At 46.6% G+C, this 27,436-nt stretch overlaps 1 protein-coding gene and 1 pseudogene across 3 annotated transcripts; one reads left to right on the top strand and one right to left on the bottom strand.

The window, feature by feature from the left end:
- Positions 1–403: 403 nt before the first annotated feature.
- On the top strand, positions 404–1,415 carry LOC112622505 (annotated as a pseudogene). The gene has a single exon (XR_003118996.1). The product of XR_003118996.1 is annotated as a histone H3.3-like (transcript).
- Positions 1,416–5,113: 3,698 nt separating this feature from the next.
- On the bottom strand, positions 5,114–26,233 carry WRNIP1 (Werner helicase interacting protein 1). 2 transcript variants are annotated; one of them, XM_025382298.1, is made up of 7 exons: positions 25,133–26,233; positions 22,673–22,864; positions 21,174–21,415; positions 11,581–11,810; positions 7,454–7,609; positions 6,611–6,690; positions 5,114–5,856 (listed from the first exon to the last, which is right to left on the bottom strand). In XM_025382298.1, exons 1-7 carry the CDS (start codon positions 25,952–25,954, stop codon positions 5,581–5,583), a joined length of 1,998 nt encoding a protein of 665 aa, XP_025238083.1. In that variant the 5' UTR covers positions 25,955–26,233; the 3' UTR covers positions 5,114–5,580. The 2 variants fall into 2 exon arrangements, with proteins under 2 accessions (XP_025238083.1, XP_025238084.1); XM_025382299.1 differs by having other exon boundaries at positions 21,174–21,340; positions 25,133–26,176.
- Between the last annotated feature and the right edge of the window lie 1,203 nt (positions 26,234–27,436).

Below are 27,436 nucleotides of genomic sequence, written 5' to 3'. Positions count from 1 at the left end.
TCTGCTTTACAAAACGTTAAAAATCTGCTTTCACATAATAAGATTCCTTGAAACCAAAAGACAAGCATTTCCAAACTTTCAAGCTTGATTTTACAGTTACAGAAAGTTGGCTGCTCAGCGCCCCGCTGCTGGATACAGCAAGAAACGTGCTGCAGGCTCTGCCCAGCACCACACGCTCCAGCACAGGCCCCGCGTGCGTGTTACATACTGTGTGTTCAGGGCCACATGTCTAATAGGATGATGGATCTCAAAGAGCTCTCATCATTTATTTGTTGGCTTGAGTTACGATGCTCATATATTCTCCTGGCATACATTCACACCTGTGCCTTGACCACCACTGGGATCCGTCCCTCAGGAAACTGGCAGGAGCGAGTCACAATTGAAAAGCTTGTTTAGGAACGCCAGCGCCGCCTCTCGCTCGCCGAGCTCCAGCCGAAGGAGAAGGGGGGTAAGTAAGGAGGTCTCTGTACCATGGCTCGTACAAAGCAGACTGCCCGCAAATCGACCGGTGGTAAAGCACCCAGGAAGCAACTGGCTACAAAAGCCGCTCGCAAGAGTGCGCCCTCTACTGGAGGGGTGAAGAAACCTCATCGTTACAGGCCTGGTACTGTGGCGCTCCGTGAAATTAGACGTTATCAGAAGTCCACTGAACTTCTGATTCGCAAACTTCCTTTCCAGCGTCTGGTGCGACAAATTGCTCAGGACGCTTCCAGAGCGCAGCTATCGGTGCTTTGCAGGAGGCAAGTGAGGCCTATCTGGTTGGCCTTTTTGAAGACACTAACCTGTGTGCTATCCATGCCAAACGTGTAACAATTATGCCAAAAGACATCCAGCTACCATGCCGCATACGTGGAGAACGTGCTTAAGAATCCACTATGATGGGAAAAATTTCTTTCTCAAAAAAAAAAAAAAAAAAAAAAAAAAAAATTCTCTTCTTCCTGTTGTTGGTAGTTCTGAACGTTAGATATTTTTTTTTCCATGGGGTCAAAAGGTACCTAAGTATATGATTGCGAGTGGAAAAATAGGGGACAGAAATCAGGTATTGGCAGTTTTTCCATTTTCATTTGTGTGTGAATTTTTAATATAAATGCAGAGGCGTAAAGCATTAATGCAAGTTAAAATGTTTCAGTGAACAAGTTTCAGCGGTTCAACTTTATAATAATTATAAATAAACCTGTTAAATTTTTCTGGACAATGCCAGCATTTGGATTTTTTTAAAACAAGTAAATTTCTTATTGACGGCAACTAAATGGTGTTTGTAGCATTTTTATCATACAGTAGATTCCATCCATTCACTATACTTTTCTAACTGAGTTGTCCTACATGCAAGTACATGTTTTTAATGTTGTCTGTCTTCTGTGCTGTTCCTGTAAGTTTGCTATTAAAATACATTAAACTATAAAAAAAAAAAAAAAGAAAGAAAAGCTTGTTTAGGAGTTAACGTCACCTCTGGTTACATCACAAGCACACTTCTTATCTGAAAGTAACTCCATCCCCCAACAAAAATGTGTTCTTTTTGTTGCTGTTTTTTTTTTTTTTTTTTTTTTTGAGACGGAGTCTCGCTCTGTCACCCAGGCTGGAGTGCAGTGGCCGGATTTCAGCTCACTGCAAGCTCTGCCTCCGGGTTTACGCCATTCTCCTGCCTCAGCCTCCCGAGTAGCTGGGACTACAGGCGCCGCCACCTCGCCCGGCTAGTTTTTTTTGTATTTTTTAGTAGAGATGGGGTTTCACCGTGTTAGCCAGGATGGTCTCGATCTCCTGACCTCGTGATCCGCCCGTCTCGGCCTCCCAAAGTGCTGGGATTACAGGCTTGAGCCACCGTGCCCGGCTTTGTTGCTGTTTTTTTTGTTTTTTTTTTTTTGAGATGGAGTCTCGCTCTGTCGCCCAGGCTGGAGTGCAGTGGCGCAATCTCGGCTCACTGCAAGCTCCGCCTCCTGAGTTCATGCCATTCTCCTGCCTCAGCCTCCTGAGTAGCTGGGACTACAGGTGCCCGCCACCACGTCCGGCTAATTTTTTGTATTTTTAGTGGAGATGGAGTTTCACCATGTTAGCCAGGATAGTCTCGATCTCCTGACCTCATGATCCACCCGCCTCGGCCTCCCAAAGTGCTGGGATTACAGGCGTGAGCCACCACAATAGGCCTATAAAAATGTTATTTTTAAAGAATCAAGATTGGCCAAGCATGGCGGCTCGTGCCTATAATCCTAGCACTTTGGGAGGCCGAGGCGGGCAGAATGCCTGAGGTCAGGAGTTCGAGACCAGCCTGGGCAAGATGGTAAAACCTTGTCTTTACTAAAATACAAAAAAATTAGCCAGGCATGGTGGTGTGCGCCTGTAGTCCTAGCTACTCAGGAGGCTGAGGCAGGAGAAGTGCTTGAACCCGGGAGGCGGTGGTGGCAGTGAGCCGAGATCACGCCATTGCACTCCAGCCTGGGAAAAGAGCACAAGACTCCATCTCAAAAAAAAAAAAAAAAAAAAAAAAAAAAATTAAGAAAAAACTGGGCTATACATTTCTTAATGAAATACTAGTAAAGATAAGGGATTGGACGCATGTGTAATTTTATTTCCTCCTAAGCCTCCACCGAAAATACAATAAAGGAATCCTTAAAAGTCATCAATCCTTAAAAGTGAGGAGAACAAGGGAAATAATGGCAACATGATGCTGGAGGTGGAAACATGACGGGCAAATGACAACTGACCTGGCACGTCGAGTGGGGAATGCCAAGGCATCAACGTGGCAAACGTCTCAGAGGCTTGGAAGGTGGCAGCAGGTAGGGAAGAGGAAGATGGGTCCCCAGACACCCTCTTCTACTCCAGGCCATGGGAAGATCTGAACCAGAGGGCCCCAGACAGAGCCAGGGGCTTGGGCACCATTTCAATCAGAAGATCAAAGTGATAGGCACACACTGATTGATGAATGACGACTTTCCTCTTTCCCTACCTGGCACTCAGAACGCAGGGAGCCATGCCTTGACCTACCTGACCGAAAAGATGAGCCTGACCCTACCTACCGTCTAGTCTCAACACTGTGGCAAAGGATCCCTACATCAAAGTCTCATCACGACACTCCTTTGGGGGAAACCCTGAGTAAAAGTCAAAGTCCTTACCATGACCTAAAAGGTCCCACCTTATCTGAAGCTCCATGATCCTCGGCCTCGGCTTCTACCACTGTTTCCTCCCCTCCGGCTAGACTGGGCTCCTTACTGGACACTGAACCCACCCAGCCGTGCTCCCTCCCTCAGGCCCTTTGCACTTGCTTTTCTCTCTGCCTGAAATGATCTTTTCCCGGGTGTCTGAAAGTCACATTCACTTCCTTGAAGTCTTGGCTCAAACACTTTCTGTGGTGAGATCCACCTTGGCCACTCTACTAAAACTGCACCCATACCTCCCTACCCTTTCCATATCCAATCTTTCATTCATTTTCTCCTTAGCCTAGCACTTATCACTACTTGGCATATTAACATAATATTTTTCATACCATAGGCTTCAAGAACACAATTTTTGGTCTCTTCTGCTCACTGATGTGTTTCCAACATCAACAAGAATGCTTAGCATAAAACAGGCACTCAATATTTATTGAGGCCAGGCGCGGTGGCTCACGCTTGTAATTCTAGCACTTTGGGAGGCTGAGGTGGGTGGATCACCTGAGGTCAGGCATTTGAGACCAGCCTGATCAACATGGTGAAACCCTGTCTCTACTAAAAATACAAAAATTAGCCTTGTGTGGTGTTAGGCGCCTGTAGTCCCAACTACTTGGGAGGCTGAGGCAGGAGAATCGCTTGAACCTGGGAGGTGGAGGTTGCAGTGAGCCGAGACCGCGTCACTACACTCCAGCCTGGGCAAAAGAGCAAGAGCTGGTCTTTCATAAACAAATAAATTTATTGAATAAAAAAAGAAACTTCCTGAGAACTGAAAGACAGGAATTTCCAGGTTGAAAGGCCCACCAAGTGCCCAGTGCAGACTTTTAAAACACAGGGAGCAAAGACAGAAGAGTCTACAAGCTGACAGAGGTTACAAACAAAAGACCACACACATCAGGATGCCTTCAAACTTGACAGCAATGAGGGTAAGTGTAAAACAATGGTAATTTCTTACCTACAATTTATTCCTAGCCAAACTCTCAGACATGTCTGAAGGTAGAATAAAAGCATTTTGAGTCTCTCGGGGTCTAAAAATATTTTTCCTCCACACATCCCGGCTCCACGAAGCTACTAGAGGGTACAGGCCACCTGTGCCAGAGCGCGCAGTCAGTCCTGTCATCAGACGGGGCGCAGGGAGAGGTAAAGCAAAGCTCCGGGGTGATGACGACGGGAGATTCCGGGGTTGGCAGCTGCACACTACGGTGCAACCACTCCAGACACAACGAGGGAAGCCAGTCAGGGCCAAGCCTCTGCCATGTACAGTCCCTCCAGCCTGGTACAACTACTAGAGGATGGGCGGCACTGAAAGAGTGGAATAAACCAAGGCGGCAGGATGGAGCATCCAGAAAATGGGAATCTCACTCAGAATAAAGGCAGAGGACGTCCCAGGCCAACAGCCGGGAGCCTCCCAGACAAGGCAGGAGCACCCCAGGAGGGACTGCACAACGGCGGGAGGAGAACCCACCAGGCCAACAGCCGGGAGCCTCCCAGACAAGGCAGGAGGACCCCAGGAGGGACCACACAACGGCGGGAGGAGAACCGACTACCTGAAGGGGCCACCCTTGTGGGAATATGCACAACATGCGACTGAGGAGAGGGAGAGGAAGTGGCAGTAGGGACAAGTAACGCTCAGCTGAGCGGGGAGTGGCGTATTTTGTGTTCAGGACACACAAAAAGTAAAAGAAAAATGACTGTTTAGAAATACGGAGCTGCGAGAAGAAACCGGGGCAAGTGGGGAGGAATGGGCATGGGACTACTGGAGTCTTCTACAAGCCATTTAAAGAAGAATTCTTTCATGTATTCCTTTAAAGAAATCAGAGTGAACTTTCAACAAGATAACGCTGACTCCTCAACTGCGCTCCCCGCTCTTCCTACCCCGGGTGACTTCTCCTTCCCAGTGCCACCCCCCAAACACAACGGTGGCAGTGCTGGCGCCCAGATCCACGCAGGAAAACCGTGACAGAATCCAAGAGTACTTTGAAATAGTTTTATTGGCTCATAAGACCTTTGCATATAAAAAAAATACCCAAAACACTATGCAGTATTAAATCACAATTACATTTTCTTTTACCAATTAAAACTACCCAGAATATACATTTTTTAAAGAAAAAAAAAATCCTACAGAACTGAATTCTGAAATGACATTATGACTTAAATACTATGACAAAATAGATAATTCCTTATAACATTAATTCATTGCACAAAGCTGCCAGATATTTTCATAAGCATAACCGCTGCACCAAGTGCAAACGAACACAATTTCAAAGTTACACATTTAGTTGAAATAACTGTGCCTCCACCTATGAGACTCTTAAATTTCTGGCACGAAATGTTGGTCTGTTCTAACTTCCACCAGGCAACCAACTTTGCAATCCAGTTTCTTTCTTTCTGGCCCTCTCTTAAAAAAAGCAACATCCTTCTGCTGTCACGGCCTGAGGAGTCAGCACCTCCTCTGCTTGAAGAAATCGACTCCCCTCAACTCTTCAGGCAGGTACTCCTGATCCACAGGCTCGCTGTACATGGGGTTGTACTTGTAGCCTTTGCCATAGCCCAAATCCTTCATCAGCCTCGTGGGCGCGTTCCTCAGGTGCAGGGGCACGGGGGGCAGGGGCCCCTGGTGGTTCCTCAGGCAGGCTTTGACGTTGTTGTAGGCGCTGTACACCTCAATGGACTTTGGAGCTCTGGCAAAGTAGACCACACACTGGGCCAGAAGCACCTAATGACACAGAGGACACATTTTACTAGCAAGATGCTGAGCTTCTGTTCTGCAGAGCCCCTCCTGGCACAGCTCTAGGTACTTCTGAGAAGATCCTCACATGCTTTCATTAGCCCCTTTTGTGCCTACAGTCTGGATAATCACCTACCACAGAGAGAAGCACCTAAATGACACAGAGGACACATTTTACTAGCAAGATGCCGAGCTTCCGTTCTGCAGAGCCCCTTCTGACACAGCTCTAGGTAGTTCTGAGAAGACCCCCACATGCCTTCATTAGCCCCCTTTTGTGCCTACAGTCTGGACAACCACCTATCACAGAGAGAAGAAACTCCCATGAGGTGAGAGGCAAAACAGGTGAGTGGTTCTCATTTCTTTTTAACGGAAGGACTTTTTACTAAATTAAACTTTTCTTAAGCCCCCAGTGTATAACAGAGATGAATATGAAGCTGCTCTGGGGGCAAACTTGCAGAGGCTTCCCGTTCAGCTCCTTTAACATTTCTGCTCCCTGCAAAATGTGGAGCATGTGCTCTGAACCCCGGAATCCTGAGGACAGTTTGAAACATGACCTCGTTGACACAGAAGGTTTCCCTCTCTAGGAGTCTAAGAGTCTACAACTGGAATTCAAAAGCCAAGCAGCATATTCAGTGGGCCCAATACATCAATGGTGAAGGAGGGACATTTATTCCAATCTACAAAGGGACAGAGCACAAGAGAGAAAAGAAGTGATCTGCAGGAACCGAGCTGATTACTTTACCTCACATTCGGGCATGCCTATGAAGTGACAGCCTTGGTAGGCAGCAACCGCTTGTGTTAATGCAGACGGGTCTGCCAGACCTGCCACACACAGAGACAAAGGAGAGCTTCAGTCATGACACACACTGTCCTCCCGGCCTATGTGCAGGCGACCACAGACCACCACTGCTTGTACACTTGGTGACCGAAACAATCCCATGTAGCAACACGGACTGACTTACCTCTAGTCTCTGATCACATGAACTTATGCAAGAAATGTTTAGTGAGTGGTTACTGTGCGGTGGTAAGAACTGTTTCCGTGTGGATAAAAACTCTACATCTAGAAAAACATGAGTCTCTGTACAACAAACACAAGAAGTGAAGGCTATGGAGACATTCGCCAGGATGCAAACACTAAAAACAAAACATCCCCTAAGACCAAAGAAGAGGAGGCTTTCCTGATCTTCTTCACATAGTGTCCAGAGTCTTCCATTTCTACCTCGGGAGCTGCCCAAAGAAAACCCTGAACACCTGACTTCAAAGCAAATTTAAAAGCGGCTCATCTTATTGCAATACTCTGAATAGCCACTCATGTTAGTAAAAACACTCCCGAACAGGAAACAGAAAATGGTGACTTTATGAACACAAACATTCAAAAGCACATACACCAAGAAATAAACGACTGAGCTCAGGCATAGTCTTACTCTTACCTCTGCCCGTCTTCTCCTGCCGGTCTCACACAGCCCCGAGACATTCTTCCCGCCCCTACCCACCCCGCCCAGCCAAGTCGACGCCACGAGGTAACTGTCCGCCATTTCCCCACCCTCACGGACACAGGGCTCGGGGACCCTCCAGTCACACTCACCTATGTCCTCGCTGGCAAACCTGACGAGCCTCCGCGCCACGTAGAGCGGGTCCTCTCCTCCCTCCAGCATGCGAGCCAGCCAGTACAGGGAGGCGTTCTGGTCGGAGCCCCGCATGGACTTGTGCAGGGCGGAGATGCAGTTGTAATGCTCCTCACCTGACATCACAAAAACCACCACTCACACAGAGCTCACAGGAGGGGCGCCCAAGCCACCTGCACCCCCGCTGGCTGACTTCCAGGAAGCCTGAGCTAATGAAGGCCCTGAGAAAGCCGAGGAGAGGTTTGGGCAGCGCCTTAACTGTGCTGAGTGGGGTGGACCGGCTGCTTGGGCTCAATCCCAGGACATGCCCCAGCGCTGTTCTCTGCGGGGCCGGGGAGCCTGTTCAGTAACCCAGGCCTATTCAGGGGAAGAGGCTGCTGCAGCAGAAACCTGTGGCTGCCCACATGGACTGCACACACAGGCACAGAGGCGGGGGGAGCGGACGTTCACTGGGAAAGGTGGTCCTCCCAGCCGGTGGATTTGCCAGAGACAAGAGTGGAGGGAGGGCAAGTCTCACGTGCTGGCTCCATCCCGTGGCCTACCATCTACCGGAGGAAAATCAACGGTGGGCCTGGTCGGAGCCAGGAGGATATAGAGCCAAGTGGCAAGGGCAGCTGTTATAGCCCATCTGTTCCTCAGTGTCATTTCCAGCTGCCTTTCTGATATCCAAAGCCTGTGGTCATTTAAACCTCCTTCTGCCAGCCTTGCTGTGGGGACACCTGTGTGGCGGGGTCCCAGAAGGATCGACACACGGACTGCCAGCTCCCGCCCTGAAAGTATGGAAGCCCACTCTCTCACCGCCTGGTCTTATCCCACTTTGACCCTGGATTCACACGAAATCAGTGAAATGTGCTTTAAAAAAAGGCATATTTAAGGGCAAAAAGTGACAGCTAAACAGTTCTCAGGAACTAAGCAGTGGCACCTGCACACATTTCACTATTCTCTGGCCATCGTCCCTTAGGTAAGTTCAAGGAGGGGGCGCCCTCCTCAGGAGAAAGCACAGGATGGTGTTCCTGTGAGTCTCACTCCTCCCAGAGGAGCACCTGGTCTGTGCTCAGCATAAGCCCATGTCCACAATACGACTGGCGCCAGTCAAATCCTGGCAGCTGAGCTCGCTGGTAAGATGACAGCTGGTCTTCAGGTGGAGAAGAGAGCAAGCAGAAGATGCTGCCCGCCCACAGGGGAAATACCTGCAGGACCTACGGTTCAGCCCGAGTGATTCTGGTTTCTGAGAACCAGGGCAGATGGACGGGTCAGTCCAGCTACTGGATTTCTGAGGATGAACTGAGTGTCTCCTGTGCAGGACTCCTGGTGCAGTCAGAGTGCTATGGACACTGGCAGAGAGGGTGTCCTGGATGAAATCTGCATGCTTCTGGCCCACTCCCTCATCCTGCTGGCCCAGGCACTCTGGCTACGCTCTGCTCCTTTGCAGGGTGGAGGAAGGCGGGGAAGAGGGTAGCAGATAACAGGCCTGGCTAAACTCACGGGCACAGGGGCCGGAAGAAACAACCCGGGCCACTTTATGTCAAATTTAAACTCCCCCTACACAGGTGAGTCATCTTTTCCCACGTTGTCAATGTCAGGGGCAGTACCAGTACCACCAGTGTAACGGACAAGAGCACAGCCTCCGGGACCAGGCAGCCTGGGCTGGACCCCCAAGCTCATGGGCCATGGGCAAGTTCCTGATCCTCACTGTGCCTCAGGTTTCTCATCCGTAAAATGGGAACAACGAGACCACTTACCTCACAGGGCTGTATTAAATAACACACGCCTGGCACAGAGCAGGCACTGTAGAAAGATTCTTTTGCAGCAGTGATAGATACTAGTATTATTCTATGCTACCTTCCATGTTTGCTTTTATTATACACTGCTTTATAACCTGAACTTTACCGATTTATATAGAACCCCGATGTCAATGCATGGCAAAGAGTTTGCTCTCATTTAGAAATTCCTTCACTCTGATGCCGAAACATCACTGGATCCTACTGGTGGGTAACTATGTCCTAGGTGACATACGAAAAAATAACAACAACTCCGGGGGTGGGTCTTTGTCTCACTCAAGTTATAAAAAGGCCCAAGAGTATAAGCTAACAGGTTTCCAGGGCAATGCTTCCACCATCCCTATTTATAGAGCAAAGCCTGGAAAAGCAGCTTTCTCCAGGATCCGAATGATATTTACACGTCTGCGGATCCACTGTGGGGCAGACATGCTGCACTGGGGTGGGCTGTGTGAGCACGCTCATACTAGGAAGATGTGTAGGATGTGGGGTTCTTAAGGCTGTGGCACGAGGCAGCCTCCACCGCCCCCCAGCTCCGAGCTATAGACAAGGTGATCCCCACTGTGCAGCGTTCTGCAATGTGGGGCTCCAGAAGTGGGATTCCTAGGACTGAACCCCTCCAAGATCCGCCCTGTGTGTACGTGCCTGGAGGGGTGACCCCTCTCAGGAGCATGAGGTAATGGGTGAGATCAGTAACAGCACGGCAAGGCTGGTGGGAGGCAAACGCGGATGGGGGGAAGGACAGTCTTGGGAACCAGTCAGACCTGGATTTAAGGGTCAGTTTCACTGCTTGCTTTGTGAACGCAGGCAAGTTTTGTTATCTTACAATGGGGGTCATATTAATAGCTATCTCCATAAAGTTAATTTTGAGAATTTCAAAAATGAATACACCTATAAAATACTCGATGACTGAGTGTTAGTGAATGCCATGTTATACAGATCTCAACTGACAGTCTGATAAAATGTCAAAGAACAGTCCTAGTCGTTCCAATCAAAACAAGGCAAACCCTTTGGGACACCTACAACGAGGGAGAGAGACCGCTGCTGCTGCACCTGAGAAACCATGGAGATCCTGGCACAGTGAGATTTTTTAATGTCTTAAAATCTTTTTTCTGGTTCATATCTACAATTTTTCTGTTTGGCCAAAAGTTAAGCAGGGCTCTACACCTAGAACGCGTTGCTTTCCAGACTTTGCAAGCATTCCCATCGTGCTCCAGAGCACAGGCGAGAGCCAGCCATGTGAGAAGGCCCCGCTGCGGGCACCCTCACACCACAATGTAGACAGGATTGTCTGTTCAACTTGCCAGTGTGTCCTCAGTACTAATGAACACCCTCGAGCTGCCATCAGCTGAGGCACGCTAAAGCCAGAAAGCTTTGGTCAGCCCCCCAAGGTCATGCAGTGGGTGTGCTCACCCACAAAGAGGCAGTGCCTGGAACCAAAGTCATTCTTAAGCCCCTCCACCCCTTCTCTAACCAGTAAGGACTCTCCACTGTCACGTGGCACAGCCTACGTGAGATCTGGAACATTCAGTTATCAGCTTCCTTTTCTGGCAGAGCTTTTAAAAATGTGGAAATTATATTCCACAGTTACTGCAATATGACTCCATCCAAAGTCCCACAAATGCTCAAGCGGCAGCAGTTTGCTCATCTACAGTATGTTATCTTCACCTCCCACTTCTTTTATAAAAAGATGCAAACGTGCTGTGCTAATGACATTTAATATTGGCAGGTCATAGATTTAATAAGAGCTGGTATCAAATCTGCTATCTGTAAATGCAGTTCTACACAAACAGATTAAGTGCACACAGCAAAATGAAATTTTTGAAAAAGCTACTACATAAAATAAAAACTTCAAGATCCATGACAATTTATTTTTTAGTATCGACTCTAGAAATAAAGCATTTTAATTCTCCATTCAAACTAGTAAGTCATTATGGCAAAAGCCCTCTTTTTATTTACTGCCACTGTAAATGATCACAAAACATATTCACTGTCAAGTGAAGGCACAGGCTTTCAAAAGTGATTGTATTCTACAAGGTGGGGAATAGCCAACTACCTTCTAAGGTGAATGTGCAGCCTGCCATTTCCAACCCCAAAACTCCTCTAGATTCTCAACAGGGCAGCCTCTGCTTCATGCCTCTCTTTGGAAAGGTCAGCCCTGTGTGGAAGGCTTAATACCAACATGGAGATCCACCTGAGAATCACTGGAATGCTTTGCACCCAGCTGAAAGCCAGGCTTCCGGAAATGGGAATGTGTGCACACACTTCTTTCCATACAGTCTCACTCTTTCCACAGGTCAATTACTTACCTGCCCGGTCGTATAAAATGTGGGATCGCTGTAGGCCCTCCTTCACGTCATTCTCTGTGATCAGAACTCTACTGGGAGAATAGGATTGCCCACTCTTCTTACAGAACATCTTCCTAGAGCTTAACCTAGCCAGCACCGCCAGCTGCAGTCCGTTCAACCCAGCTCGGGCATCACCGTCACTGAGGTAAGCCAGGGTGTCTACTGCTTTATCCTCTATGAACATGGCCGGCCTGAAACACAACCAGGGTTAGTTACTGTCCCACTCAGGCTGCGTACTTCTCATTCTGCACATGTTTTAGAAACTCATACTTCTCGGCAAGGATGCTGAAGAATTCAAGGCATTTGCCTCTTATTCTCACCTTTGTCAGCGTGCTTAAGCATCACCAAGACTACGAACTGGCTGGGTCTCCTAAGTCACCAGGTTACCGCCCTGTATCTTATGAGTGTCGAGGGTATCTCACTGCATAGGTTCACACATCTAGGTTTGTGTGAAACAGACACTGACTGGCCTGGAAAGTCACTGTTGACAGGTGGTCTCTCTGGCTCTACCCTACAGAACAGCGAAAACTTTATTAGAAATGCTAGCACCAGCCGGGCGCGGTGGCTCAAGCCTGTAATCCCAGCACTTTGGGAGGCCGAGACGGGCGGATCACGAGGTCAGGAGATCGAGACCATCCTGGCGAACACGGTGAAACCCCGTCTCTACTAAAAAAATACAAAAAAAAAAAACTAGCCGGGCGAGGTGGCAGCGCCTGTAGTCCCAGCTACTGGGGAGGCTGAGGCAGGAGAATGGTGTGAACCCGGGAGGCGGAGCTTGCAGTGAGCCGAGATCTGGCCACTGCACTCCAGCCTGGGCGACAGAGCGAGACTCCGTCTCTCTCACACACACACACACACACACAAAAAGAAATGCTAGCACCTCATCACCGTGTATGGAAAACATGTTCCAAATACGGCCCACATCCCTGTGAGACAGGCGTGCTCAGACCACTTTCCACACAGGGGACAGACAGCATTACATCTGAATACCAGCTCTGAAGGGCTCCAGATCTCACGCGGTTCAATTCCTTCATTTTAAAAACAACAAACTGGGTCCCTAGTTACTGTGAGCACGGCAGGTCCTAGAAGCAGGTCTCAGGAATCTTGGCCTGGGGCATTATGGAGGCTGCAGTGGGTCATCTCACAGTGGGCACTAATCATGCAAAATCCGCACAGGGTAGCAGAGAGGTCATTAGCCTGGGAAGCGACGAGAAGACTGCTGGTACATAGCCATGAGACCCAGGGTAAGCCACCTCGCCTCTCTCCGAACATCAGGACTAAAACTAACAGTCACCATTTCTAAATTTGGACCCTCACAAATAAGATCTAACTATGATCAGAAGGCTGATTCAGTAAAATTTTCTATTCCTAGTCGAGTTAAACAAGATATCTAACACATTTCATGACTTAGTGGGGTCTTATATTATTCCTGGCTGAGCTGCTAGCTGCACATTTGTGAAGCAACAAAATAATTTTTCAGTTACAGTTCACCATGTCACTATCAACATTCAGCCGAGAACATCTACAGTAAGTCAGTCCATCAAGACTGTCCGAATCAGCTACCTGGAAAACAGCGTGCAGGCACCAATGGGGGCTGGACCGGGGAGGGGTGGCGGTTTCCAAAGGGGACCCAGCTTGTCTGCTGGATCAATGCAGAACCCCTCACCATACACCCCCTCACTGACACTACCCTGCTCACTGGGTAACCCGGATAACACCAATCTGCATTTCATTCATGGAAGGATTTGTTCCTAATGTCTTAAAGATGCCTCGTCTCACCCCCACATTTACTGAAGTTGATTTCCAGTTATTCCTTGTGGGTCTCTCACCACACCTAAGACACTTGGCCAGCACCAGCTTTACAACAAAGGACTCTCTCCTTACTCATGCCAATTGCCTGGGCCCCACCCACTGGTGCAGCCCGGAGACCCATCTTCTTCTCTCCTGATGGTAGCATTCTCTCAGCAGACCTCACCAGAACACCAAAAAAACAAACACCAAGGTCATGTCACTGGCACTCTATAAAGCCTGTGATCACTTCTCAACCAGAAATTAGTTAGCAAGTCTTCCGGAAGATGATTTAGAAGATAATGACGGACAGAACATACACTAAAGAAAATGTACGGGGAAGGACCAGTATCAGAGGGTGTGGCAGTACGTGACATGCCTGAGAGGGAAGGGGCACTCTCGGCCCCTTACTGCACTCAGCCTGTGTGGGAAGACAGGCAGGGAGAACAGAAGCTGCTTGGGCATCTCATTTCCGCCTCAGAACTAGTAAAAACAATGGATTCTCTCTCCTTGAGAAAGCTGCCTAGCAACAAAAAGCCTTTAGGACAATTGAGGGAAGAAAAAGGAGTCAAAGCAGGAGCCCCAGTGGATCCTAACAGACTGAACCAGCCTATATCCTGCACCATGGTTGGGTTGTGTGTTGATTACATTACATTCATCATCTCTCCAACCCTACTACATGTTGAGCACCTCAAGGACAGGAATATTTTATTCTTTCTTTGTATTCCCAGACCTGATAGATGATAGGCATCCGATATTTGCACAATAAACAGACTAACTTCAGTTTCATCATAATCTCAGAGTGAAACCTTTACTTCTTATAAATTATATGGAAAGTATAGAGAAAACAAAAAGAATCCTTATTTCCAGCATCAAGAGATAAAAATGTACCTGTTATTTCACGGGAGAACGAAAGCTACTGTGTCAACTGTTGAATTTATGACCCACTCACCCATGCAGCCATCAACCTTACAGCTTACTTTTAAAACAAACATTGGGACCATATTTTGTATAGTCTGACATCCTTAACCATCAAATAATTGTTTGAAAAGCAAGCTACTCAGACCTGTCAATATTCACTTTTAAAAAATTTACATTAAATTTTAAAAATAGACAAAGGGAGAAAATTCACCTTCCCCTAGACTACCTTGACGTTAGTATTTTGGTATGTATCTCTTCTCCATGAATTTGTCTTCTGTATGCATTTAGGGGCATGGCGTGCTCTTGGGACAGTGACAAGATGGGTAGCCTTATATACCATGGTATTTACTAGTAGAAATAGCCTCATTTCCATTAGTCCTCATATACAGAGAGGGAGGCAGGCCATATTAATGAAGAGAGAAGCCGACCAGCAGTCTGCTCCACAGATTTACGAACAGTATGCTGTGAGTAAGTCTTTAGCAATGATTATGGATTTTATGTGGTTGGAAAATAAGGTCTTCCTTTGGCTTTTAAACTCCTGACCAAAGTACAAGTGGTTCCACTCTTCTGGTTTGGAGTCATGGGGAATGGAGGTGCTGCCACAACGAAAGCTACCTGAGCTCCCGCCACTCCCTTCTTCTTCCTCCCCTTGGGCATAATCCACATTTTAAATTTCACCCCGTCCAAAAAAAGGAAGTATTTCGAGGCCCAGATCAATCTGTCGGCAACTCTGTCCAAGTAATACAAGAGCTGCTGACAGCACTCACAAGGATCACACAAGAAAATTAAAAAATGGAGACTCACTGTGAATTAGGCTGAGCAGGGAAAGGTTCCACTTAAACACCAAATAGATCTTGAACTCCCATTTACTAAGTTCTGAAGAACAAGGTAGGATATACTAAAATACCTTGAGATCTTAGAGAGAACTCATGCCAAGAATGATGAAGGGACACTTGTACTGATATTGGCAAAATCCCTCAGCAAACAGTAACTGCTGCACAAACTATTTTGAAAGAGTGTTCCCAGTCTAGAGAATTTACAATTATTTTTAAATTTAAGCATATATTTATAAAATGTTCAGAATTTAAAAATAACCTTCCAAAGGTGGAATACAATAAAAAGAGATGAAATCTATTCTGGGGATAGACTGCCCAAAATGTCATAACATCCTACATGGAAATAAACAATAGGAAGTCAATTATGTTATAATAAAACACTATTCATAATAAAATTGGTTAAAATAAATGCATTAGAAAAGATTCTATTTCTAGTTAACAAAACCTAGAGATAAAAGCAGACTTAGAGAGCTTAGCCTCTCCAACTGACGAGAAGGGCTTTAATCTTAAAGAATATAGGAAGCTCTCTTCTTTCTTCTTCCAGGTGCCTAAATCCTGAAGTTTTCCACACATTGGGTAATACTGGGATTTGGAGGATACTACTTAGATTGCTTGATGTGTAAGTTGGAGGAGTGTAGTAAGTAAAAATGTACCTGTTATTTCATGGTAGAACGAGAGAATGTGCATGGCTTGGTTAAACTCTCCCTCTCTAAATTACAAACCAACCCCCACAAATCTCTTTCACTAAGGAAAAGGAACATTTCATGGTCAGGGTGATAACTGCTGTGTAGAGGTTCTCCACTAGGGATATGTATCAAGTGAGACACAAATACAGCCATATGTACCTTACCTAGCATAGACTGAGCTCAAATCTCCAGGGACAGACCCTGGGCAAGGTATGTTTCTACAATGTATCCCAGGGAAGCCGGATGTGCAGATTTGGTTAAAAGGCTCTCCTGCTGCTTTACAGATGGAAGGAGTTTGTTCCTAATCCATTACAAATGGATACAGAGTTGCTCTTACACAAAGAAGTGCCAAGAGAGAAAAGTCAGAATGGAAAAGCCGAGCAGTGGGTCCATCCTCTGTAAACCTGGCACCCCAACCCCTTGCAGCACTTGAAGTCAGTGAGGAGAAAGACGTGCCTTAAACACTGGTTCCATCACATTGAAGCTGGTGGGTCTTGGGCGTTACTTAACCTTTTTGTGCCTCAGTTTCCTCATCTAGTAAATGGGAGGTAATGAGACTCACTTTGCAGAGCTGTATTGAGGACTGAATGAGACTAAGACGTGGAAGGCGTAGAGCAGTGCCTGCCACGTCATGAGACTGGACAAGCACTGCTATTGGTATCAACAGTGAGAAGAATCACCCTCATCAGACTGTGCAACAGCATACTCTCCAGAACTGCACATACTCTCCAGAACTGCACATACTCTCCAGAACTGCACATACTCTCCAGAACTGCACATACTCTCCAGAACTGCACATACTCAAGGGAGAATCCCAGATGCTGCCGCTTCCATAACACCAGGGTGAAAGCAAAGCATAACAAAACTGACTTTCTCCACAAAGAGAGAAGGTACATTTCAGATGATGGCATCTTTCTGTTTAATCCCATGGAGGTACATGCCTTTCCAAATTACATTACTTGGTAGGGGTCTGTAGTGGGTCGAATAGTGACCCCAAAAGATGTAAGTTCTAATCCCTGGCACCTGTGAATGTGACTTTATTTAGAAATAGGGTCTTTGTAGATGTAAATAAGGGTCTCAAGACGAAATCATCCTGGATTTAGTGTACGTTAAATCCAATGACAAATGTCCTTATAAAACACAGAAAAAGAGAAGACATAAGGACACAGAGAAGGCCCCCACATGAAGATGGATGTAGAGACTGGAGTGACATGGTCACAAGCCAAGGAATGCCAAGAGCCATCAGATGCTGGATGAGAGCATGGCCTTGCTGATACCTTGATTCTGGTCTTCGGCTTCCAGAACTGTTAGGATAAAGCCCTGTGTTCTGAGCCTCCCGGTTTGTGACAATTGTTACAGCAGCCACAGGAAATGCATCCAAGGACCATGAGATCTGTGGTTCTGGCTGCTGGTGCTTTTATGGCATTATTTTAACGCACCCTTACATTAAAACAGCTGTGTTAATGCACTATATTAATTGTACTTAAAACACATTTTTAAATAAAAATATTGAAATCTACTCTATACCAACCATTTATTCTGGCCAGGACCTTGTATTCTGGAGTTCTACTACCTTTCTTTCTATTCGATGGCAGAAAAGATTATTTAAAACAATTTAAACTTTTATAAAAAGAAAAAAGAATCCACAGCCACCTCGCGTGGGGGCCCGTTTGTCAGGGGCTCTCCTCTCCAGATGGTTAGAGAAAAGCCCCAGACCCAGTTACGCCACAGCCCGTACCCAGGGACAGACGCCACTTTCGGTCTTCTAACCACCTCTTGGAACTCAGCCTAGCTAGGCAGAGGGCAGTTACGGCTTCTCATTGCACTGTCTTGATCTCCAAAGACTTGTATCCTCTATCTGGTTCACAAAGAATTGATTCTTTAGGAGTGTTTTTGAATATGTATATATTCTATGACCTAGGAATCTACACTCCTTCAAAGCAGCAAGTAGTGGAGGATGATGAAATGCTAGTTTACTTTTTCATTTTCAGCAGCACAAGCTCATTCATCGTATCACGAATCATGGACATTTTTTTCCTGGCTTCCGAAATTAACCCAGAGCAGATAGCATGCTTCACTGTTAGTACCATGTGACCCAAATATTTTTTGGAGAGCAAAATACCTGAACACTGTTGCTTAGCCATACAAGCCAAAGCAACTATGGCATAGACAATGAGATTTCTATTTCACTCAGTTAAATTCCATTTATCCTTCAAAACTCAACTCCGCATCCCCTCAGCTAGGAGGTGAAATACTGGATTTCACATATTCTGAATGCTTCTTCTCTATGCCCACCATACTTGGCATATAAGCATGGCACTGGAAGTGGACCTGCTTCCCTAGCCTTCATCATACTGTGTTCCCTGTCAAGGCACAGGAACAAGCTTTTCAACCCTCAGCCAATGCCTAGCATATGCAGGAGCTTCAATTTTGACTGAATAATAACTATAGGAGGGACTATTTTTTTTAAAAAAGGAACTCTTATTTCACTTTAATGGGAATTTATCACTTACATGAGTATACTGTGTGACAACTCACAATTCCTCAAGTGCAATCAAGAACGGCTAAGCGGCAGCTTGATTAGTTTCCAAATCCAGTGCCCTGCTCACCTCCTCTCACGTGCAGTTCAACAGCCTGGGACTTCTCTGTAAATGTTCTAGTTGCTATCTAGGGCACCAAAACATGACACAAGAATACAAATGCACACCAATAGCTTCCCGGAGAGAGAAAGTCAGTATTTGGGGTTAAAAATCTTATCTTTCAACTAGATTAGCATCACCAAATCTGATTTATATGCACAAGGATGTATATATAGCTGACAACAGGGATTGGAAAGCAAAATTTTACCTAAAACAACTAAAAGATATCATAATCCACTCTTCATTATCCATGACAGTTGGGGTGGCAGGTACTTGTATTTGGAAATCACTTGTAAGAGTTCTTTCTGTGGCCTATGATATCTCCTAACTTAACTTCTTGCTAGAATTGCTAACAAGTAGACCAATTAATGGATTTAAGCTTAATATTCTTTCATTTTACTCTGCTTGCTGCTGATAAAAAGGGCAACAGTATTAAAGAAAAAGGCTCCTGATACCTGGGTAATTATCCCTTATGCTGGATAATACAAAAAATATTAAACTACTTTTCTCATATTGAAAGCTAGGATTTATTCATTTCCAAACCATTCATCAAGCACACAATGTGCGCCAGGCACTGTGCTGCTGATGTGAGCAAGGTCAGGCTCCTGTCCTCACAGTCTTCCCAGGAAAGCAGGGGACACAAGACAGCAAATATAATTGGGATCAAGTCTAAGCAAGTGGTAGTGGAAATAGTAAATCATTTACTGGATATGGGAGGTTTTCTCTGAAAAGCAATTTTAGCAGATTAAGAATCTCTAGCTCATTTTTATATCAGTTTCAACAACTAAATCTTAATTATTTCACTTGATCTTCTCAAACTTTAATGTGCCTGCAAATCACCTGAGGATTTTTAATAATAAAACGCAGCAATTCTTCTCACAAGGATGAGCTCCTTGGCCGCTGCCTTTCTCATTTCATTTAAATTCCTGCAGGGAAGTGACTAGGGAGAGGCAAAAACCCTGAGGGCATCTGAGTAAACTGATTATTAACTTCACGTCATCAATATTAATTATTGATTTCATATTCTATTTCATGAACTGATGACATGAAATCAATAAAAATCACCCTAGACAAGTACCTCCATGCAGAATATTAAGTTGCAGACACATTACAATAACCAGTACACAGAACAAAGAACACACACAAACATGAAACAAGTTAGGACTTCCCCCCTTTTCTTTCAGTTTGTCTTTACCATGTGGTTCTATGAGTCTGTGATGAGATTTCGGTTACAGGAAAGCTACACAGGTTGAGTATCCCACATCTGAAGTGCCTGGGACCAGAAGTGGTTTGAATTTCATATTTTTTTGATTTTACAATATTTGTATTATATACTTACCAAATGAGCAACCCAAAATCCAGAAATCTGAAGCGTTCCAATAAGCATTTCCTTTGAGTATCATGAAGGTGCTCAAAAAGCGTTAGATGTGGCAGCACTTTGGATTTCAGATTTGGGATACTAAACCTGTACCAGATGTGAGGAGCTGGCAGCCCCCTTAGGCTCTGACAAATGCCCACCACATAAAGGGCTTCTCAGTATGAGGCCATGTGGCTGATAACAGCAGGTTCCACACACTGCTTGTGGCCACAGATCTCATGGCTATCCCCATCACAACGGGATTCCAAAACGAGGCCACTCTGTCCTACCCAGTGGTCCACGGGCCAAATGTTGCAAGGCTTTCATGAGACACGGCAGAATTCTTCCTCCATCTCAGACAGGAGCAAATGGGGCCAGACACATAGGGAGAGCCTGTTGAAACCTAAACCCTGAGCCTAAAACTATGCCTTGTACTTTAATCCTCACAGAAAAGTGGCTCCAGAACTTGGCCTCAGGGCAGGCGGGAGCAGCTGCAGAGTCCACAGCAGGAGGAGGTGGGCAACAGCCCCTCATCAGACCAGATTATGTCCCCCAGCAGTACTTCAGCCAGCACATGAACAAATACCATCTGAGGAACATGCTCTCATACGTAAAAAGGAAAACCTCTGACCCAAGAAATCAGACTGATTACCTATGATACATACTCGGTGCATTAATGAGCTCATGTGGTACTCATCATGCAGAAATAGGTCACCAAAAGGATAGGGGCAGCCTCTAATGTCATTTTCAGTTAACATTCCTTTACTTTCATGAAGTTGAGTTTCAAGCATGTAAAAATGATTGCATAATTTTAAGGTTACAAGTTACATTAATTTTTACTTGATTTTTTTTTAACAAAATACTAAACTGCAGGTTAAAAAGAAAGTGAAACAAGTTTACAATGCTCAAAAGAGTTGTGTGGTAAATCTGGGGAGTATCTATTTACTTGTTCTATTCAGTGAGGGACATAAACCCTTTCAAATCATCAATGAGGGACATAAAGCCTTTCAAGTAATCAATACGGCTTCCCAAAGAACCCTAAGCACAAAAGCAAACACCCAAGAACTAAAACAACAAAGCAAAGTTAAAGCTTGAAGAATTATAGAAACACACATTAGAGGCTAGAAAATGCATCTTAAAGTTTGCAGGGATACCTTTGTTAGGTATAATCGAATATTTCCCTCCTCTTTTATTTTCATTACGGGCGGATCAACATTTCTTCTCTGTCCCCACCCTCTCCTCATTGATGCCCGGCCCTTTCTGGCCCCCTGCCAGAGGACTCTCGGGGAGGTGTGTGCCCCCGGGACGCCGCACACTGTCAACTTACTCTGAGCTGCTGTTGCTGCTGTGGCTCAGAGGGTCAGTGGGACGGCTAGAGTCTAGGACGTGGATTCCCAGGGAGTTGATCGCTCGCATTAAAATAGTCACCATTGCCTCTACTGGAAGCTTCTCAAGAACAATCACTCGACAGCGGCTCAGAAGAGCAGCGTTGACCTGGAAGGAAGGGTTTTCAGTGGTTGCCCCAATCAGAGTGATCGTGCCACATTCCACGTGAGGAAGGAAAGTGTCCTAATCATGGGAGGAAAACAGAAAAAAGTGATTCCAGTCAACAGCCACGGGCAGAATCCTATGTAAGTTGGCTATCCATTCCTTTCTTTTCCTCATTTTTCTCTCTCGAGTTTCAGGAATAGCAGCAGCCTTATATTCATTGAATATGGACGCAATATTTGGGGGAGTACGACTCTTGCTTTTAAGTCTAAAACACATCTTCTGGAATGACTGTCTACGCCTGATCTCTTGCTGCTACGTAGACTAATAGCTTTAAGTAGAATTCTAACTTAGTTTCAACATAAATGATTTCTTTACTCAGAAAAGCATCTTCTACCCAAGGCTGAACTGGCACATAGCTTGTATGTAACAGCTATTTATTTACAGACGAGAAAGAACACACAAAAACATTAACACTTTCAGAATCTTATTCCACTGCAAGTACTCAATCATAGTATTATTCCTGACAAAGTTGGTCATTATGCTGTTTTATGGGAAAAAAATACTAAGATGAGCCAATGGTCCAGTATGACACCTAGAATGCTAACATTCCATCAGAACTTTAAAAGGGTCTGTTTATTAAAAAAGGTTCAAAAAAGGCTTAGTAGAGTTTTGTGAAACAGTCTGTGTATGATTAAAAAGTTGCAACAAAATACACTAAAAAGTTATGCCTAAACTTTATTTTGTTTTTATTTAGAGTATAGCTCCCAGATCTTAGCCTGGTAAAATTTTAATGTCTATTTTTTTAAATCCCAAAGCGGCTTTGTTTATAAAAACAGCTTGTGTCCTTTTATTTCAGAAAGCCATTTAAATAAACAGTAATCATTAGCTCTTCCAACACTCACCTTGAAGAGAGCTTAGAGTTACAGAAAATACAGATTAATTTTGAAAAGAAAAATACTGTTAAAGAAATTTTTAAAAACCTGTTAAAATAATGATCTTAAAATCATTATTTTACTGTTCACAATGACTCCTAGTATTTAGATTAAAAATTTCGAAAACTGGAAAATTTGATTCAAAGCTGCTTTTCTGATATGTATAGCTCAGGGATATACCAAACATTTCATTTATCAAGATAGAGAAAGCATTTTCTTATGACCAAAAAACACTAAGTAAAGTATGGGGAAATAGGCTTGAAGGAGATGGGTTGACAAGCCTATGCTTCTTTGTAAACAAAGCTCACAATAATAAGTCTCTAGCATTTGTATAGTGATCTCACATACTTTATATTCTGTTTGATGTTCACAACGACCAGAAGGTAAAAGGAAGTTAATATACCTGCTGAGATTTATTGAACCGATGAATCTCATCAATAAAAAGGATGGTTTTCCTTTTGAAAAAGCTCTTTTCATTTTGAGCTTGTTTTATGACATCTCGCACATCATTTGTCTTGGCATTTGTTGCAGATAATGTCACAAACCTTATGCTATGTTTCTTGCTGTTGTTGGCTATGATGTGAGCCAGAGTGGTCTAGAAAAGATGACATAGATAGAGTTTGAAAAGCTGATAAGACACAGAGAGACCAGCACCCATGGGAACTACTACAAGCAGCATCACTATTTGCCAAACGACTTGAACTCTGAAGAATGCTTAGCAACACAGATACAAGTAAAAATACCACAGTACATTTACAAACAAAAAAACAAAAACCAACATTATAAATAAAACAGGAAAGTAGCTAAACCTTAGGCTAATCCTGACCTTTTCTCCTCTGTCCCTAACTACCTTTGATTCCTTTTTGGGGGACTCTTTAAGATCTTTGGAATCCCAGTAAAGAGCAGCCTTGATTTAGCAGAGTGACAGCTGTGACCTCTCACCAAAGAGAAAATTCTCCCTCCTCCAGCCAAGACAGCGCTGCTGCTGAAGGACCTAGGTGCAGAACTCATCACAGAACCACAACTGGAAGCTCAGCACAGCTGAGAAAAGGAGAGTGAGGGAGCATCTGCCTTGAGACCAATGACATGGACCCAGCATTTGAGATGACTGCAGGCCATTTCTGCATGTTCACTCTGGTAGCAGATGAAGGGCAGCACTGGGGTCACATTAGCACTTACCAGAAAACCAAGGAGACCCAAGTAAAGCACTTCTTGGGTGCTCGACAAATATGTATATGCTGTTATTAATATGAATGTTGTTATTGTTATTAGCACTAAAGGATGAGAATAAAGAAAAACTGAAGACTGTTTAACGAGTGGGACAAATCTGCACCTGAATGGAAAGGTGGCACTTTTGTTTTCTAAAAGTTGTAGGGCACCCATTCTGTGGCTGCTTCTTTACCAAATCCCTGCCAGCCTGCCTTTTGGAATCAGGCTAGGATGTCACAGATGCCTAGGCTTGCAAATGACCAACGCCCACCTCACTGAGCAGCCTGAACCACCCAAACCTCTTGCCTGGTATCTGGTAGGTGGGATGAGCTCACCCACTCGTCTCCCTAAAGACCTTCTTGCTGTCTGGGGCCACCAACAGCTGATTATCCATTCTCATGATCATATGTAAAGACTTCCCAATTACTAAGAACGATACTGCTCAATCCCTTACATGGGATTAACAACTAAATCCATGGGGACAGACGTCAACAATTTGACCACCATCATCATAAAATCTTATTTGGGATAGATCTGGTTTATTCCTGGCCAAAGGGAAGGCACAAGTGAGAACCAGAAGGCAGAAAAAGGGCAATTCATTCCAGGAACTGGAGTTTAAGGCGGTGTGGGGGTGTGGTTAAGTTGTGGGAGATAAAGCTGGAAAGCAAAATAGGAGAAAAATCATAAAAGCCTTGTGTGCAAAGGAGTCTGAATCTCAAAGCTACAAGAACTCTCTACAGTTTGACCCCTGAATTCTCCCTTTCCCTCCCTGATGCTGGTTCTCCCTTATTCTGGAAAAAAGAGCATCCTGTACTTAAGCACTTCTTAGCTTTCTCTGTTTTCTGGCTCACCTCCTCCATTTTTTCTCAAGTGTTTTTCCAATGACATGCTTTCTAGACTCACAATATCCTAACTGCCCTCGTCTGGACTTGTGCTAACCCCTCACGAAGGGACATAGAACTGGACACCAAAATGCACGGATATTTCTTCTCTAGAGTACAAGGCATTATGAGAAGAGTTACGGAAATACCGGATGAAAATGACTTGCAGATGAAAAAGTTTTTATGTTAGTTTCGTAAATATATGTGAGTATATTTAGTAAAATAAATATATCCTCAAGAATATAAGAATGTTAAATAAACATATTCTCAAGAATAAATAAATACCAGTCTCTTAAACCAACAACTAGTGGAAAGGGAAGGAAGCAAAACAGAATTCGTTTTTTTTCCCAAAGCTGAAACCGTTTTACGTACAAACGGAATATACAAACGTTTCTTTACAATTTAAACACGCTGATTCCTTGCGAATTCGGTTACTAAATCATAGTCTGGGGAGAGGGCGGGGAGACCGATAAAGGCAGATCAAATCTAAGAGTCCACATCTTGTAAAACTATGGATTCACAGACATCGTCCTTCTGAAAACCCGGCAAGCCTGCCTTCCGAATCTGGGGGTGTGTACCCTTTTCACGCCCATCACAGACTCCACCTGTGGACCAGGCACTGCCCCAGCCCAGCCTGCGTCTGCACCCCTGGGCCCTCTTATCCAGGAGAGTCAGGCGGCTTCTCCGGGGGGCAGCACACCCGGCTCTCCGACCGTCAGCTGCATCCACCGCCGAGTGAACGACGGAAGCCCCGCGGCCAAGGCTGCACTCACCTTGCCGCAGCCCGGCGGCCCCCACAGGATAAGCGAGGGGATTTCGTTGGTCTCCAGCAGCGAGCGCAGCAGGGTATCCTGGCCCACGGCCCTGCTCTGCCCGAAGTAGTCCTGCAGCGTGTCAGGACGCATCGTGTCGGCCAGCGGCTTGCCCTGTAGCATCTGTCGGATCTCCTCGGCCGCCAGCGCCCGGGGGTGCGGGCGGCCCCCGCCACTGGCCCCAAAGGCGGTGGCGGCTTCGGCAGCGTCCGCGTCCCAGTGTCGCGGGTCGTCCTCGCCGTCCGCGTCCGCGTCAGCGTCCCCGTCGCCATCGCCCACCGCCTCCTCCTCCTCCTGCGCCTCCGCCTCGTCCCAGCTGCGCGGAGACGCGCTCCCCGCCGCGGCGGCGGCCGCCGGCCTCTTCCCCGACCCCTTCCTCCCGGGGCTGCTGGAGCGGGCCACCGGGAAGTCCGGGATGAGGCGGGCGCCGCTGGGCGTGGGCGGCGCGTCGTAGCTCTCGCGGCTCTCGGTCTCGCCGCCGTCGTCGCCCTCCTCGCCTTCGCCCTCGCTGCTCTCGGCTGCCGTCGGGGTGGCAGGCTGCTTCAGCGCCGAGCTCTCGGACAGCCGCCGCCTCTTGGCGCCGGGCGGCGAGGGCCCCTTGGCCCGCTCCCCGGCGCGGTGCGACCCGGCCGCGGGTTCCGCGTGCCCCGCGGGGTGGAGCAGCAGACAGCGGTCCAGGTGCGAGTTGATGTGCGCGGCGGGCATCATCTGCTGGCACACGGGGCACTGCACCTGGTGCAGCTGCGAGAGGAAGGGGTCGTCTTCCGGCCCGCTCACCTCCATGGCGGCCGCCGCCCTCCCCGGCGCCAGGCGCTGCCGCAGCAGCCCGTGAACACGCCGAGGCCTCCGATGCCCTCCGCTAGGCCCAGCGCCGCACGACCCTCGCTCGGGGAGCCAGCAGGACGCTCGCGGGCCGGGGGAGGGCGCCGCTCATGCCTCACGTCCGCAGCTCCCGCGTCCGCCCGCCCTCGGCCGGCCGCTGGCAGCGCTTCGCGCGGCGTGTCGGGAAGTGTAGTCCGTGGGCGTTTGCCCCGGAGGCGGCAGCGCCTCGCGCGGCATGTAGGGAAGTGTAGTCCGTGGCCGTTTGGCCCAATCGCCGCCGAGAATACCTCGCGTGGCACTTCGGGAAGTGTAGTCCGCGGCCCTTCGCCCCAGCCGCCGCGCGTCCGTTTCCGACTCAGAACAGCCTTTGTGAGGGGTCGCGGGGCGAGCGTGGTGCGCGTGCGCGAGGTTGCGCGGGGGAGGACGCCGCCGTCCGCCCGGGCCTGCGAGGCGCGCGAGGGCGGGCAGGAGCCGCGGACTGCGCCCGGTTGTTGGAGCGGCGAGTGCCGCTTTCCTGGCCTTCCGCGCCCGGCTGTTGAATGGGCCTGTGGGGACGAGCAGGAGGAGGCTGCGGCGGGTCGTTTGTAACGAAAGGGAAATGGGGGAAAAAACCCGAAAGCCCCCAATAGAAAACCAGTTTTGTATTGGACCTGAACAGCAGAAGAAATACAAACAACTACGCGGGTGAAAGAAATGCTCGCCTCAGTAGTGGTCAGAGAAAAGTAAATAAAGGGTCTCTCGCCCCCTTTTAGGTTTGTTGGCCTTTTAGTCAAGGGCGGTTCACCTACGGCGCGCTTCGAGCCAAGAGATGCTTCTCGCGGGCCGCTGTGTAATGGTGGCAAATCGGAAGCACCAGCCTCTGTCTCCTTAGCAACCCAATGATGGGAGGCACCCGTGTGCAATTACGTCGTAGACAGGGATAGAAATGGAAAGAATATCAGATGAAAACGAGTGTGGTATTCTGCATCTTTGAATGAATTACCATGTTCTGTGATTTTATTTTCTGCTTTTCTGTGAGTCTCCCGTTTTAAAACATGTATCTTAAACATGCATTTTTGGTAACTAGAGGAGGTAAATGAGGGAGAATGAAGACTTTTCTGAAATTTGGCAAAAGTGGAATTTTTATTTAATCTGGGCAAAGGCAGATTCTGTCCGCCCAGGCTGGAGTGCAGGGTCGCGACCGGAGCTCACCACAGCTTTGAACTCCTGGACGCCAGGGACCCTCCCGCCCTAGCCTTTGGAGTCGTCAGGGTTATAGGCTGAGCCACCACGCCTGGCTTGATGGTTAAGAGTTTTTCTAACTAAGAAAGTTAGGCTCAAAAATAAGATGAATAGAAACGCCAGAAAAACAAGTTAAACTTTCTTTAATCGTCATATAATTTGAAATCGTACAAAAAGAGCATCTGGAGCTTTTATTTATTATTATTATTATTATTATTATTA

This window comes from Theropithecus gelada, chromosome 4 (genome assembly GCF_003255815.1).
Source record: "Theropithecus gelada isolate Dixy chromosome 4, Tgel_1.0, whole genome shotgun sequence".
Lineage (NCBI taxonomy): Eukaryota > Metazoa > Chordata > Mammalia > Primates > Cercopithecidae > Theropithecus > Theropithecus gelada.
This window is presented reverse-complemented; position numbering and strand designations above follow the sequence as displayed.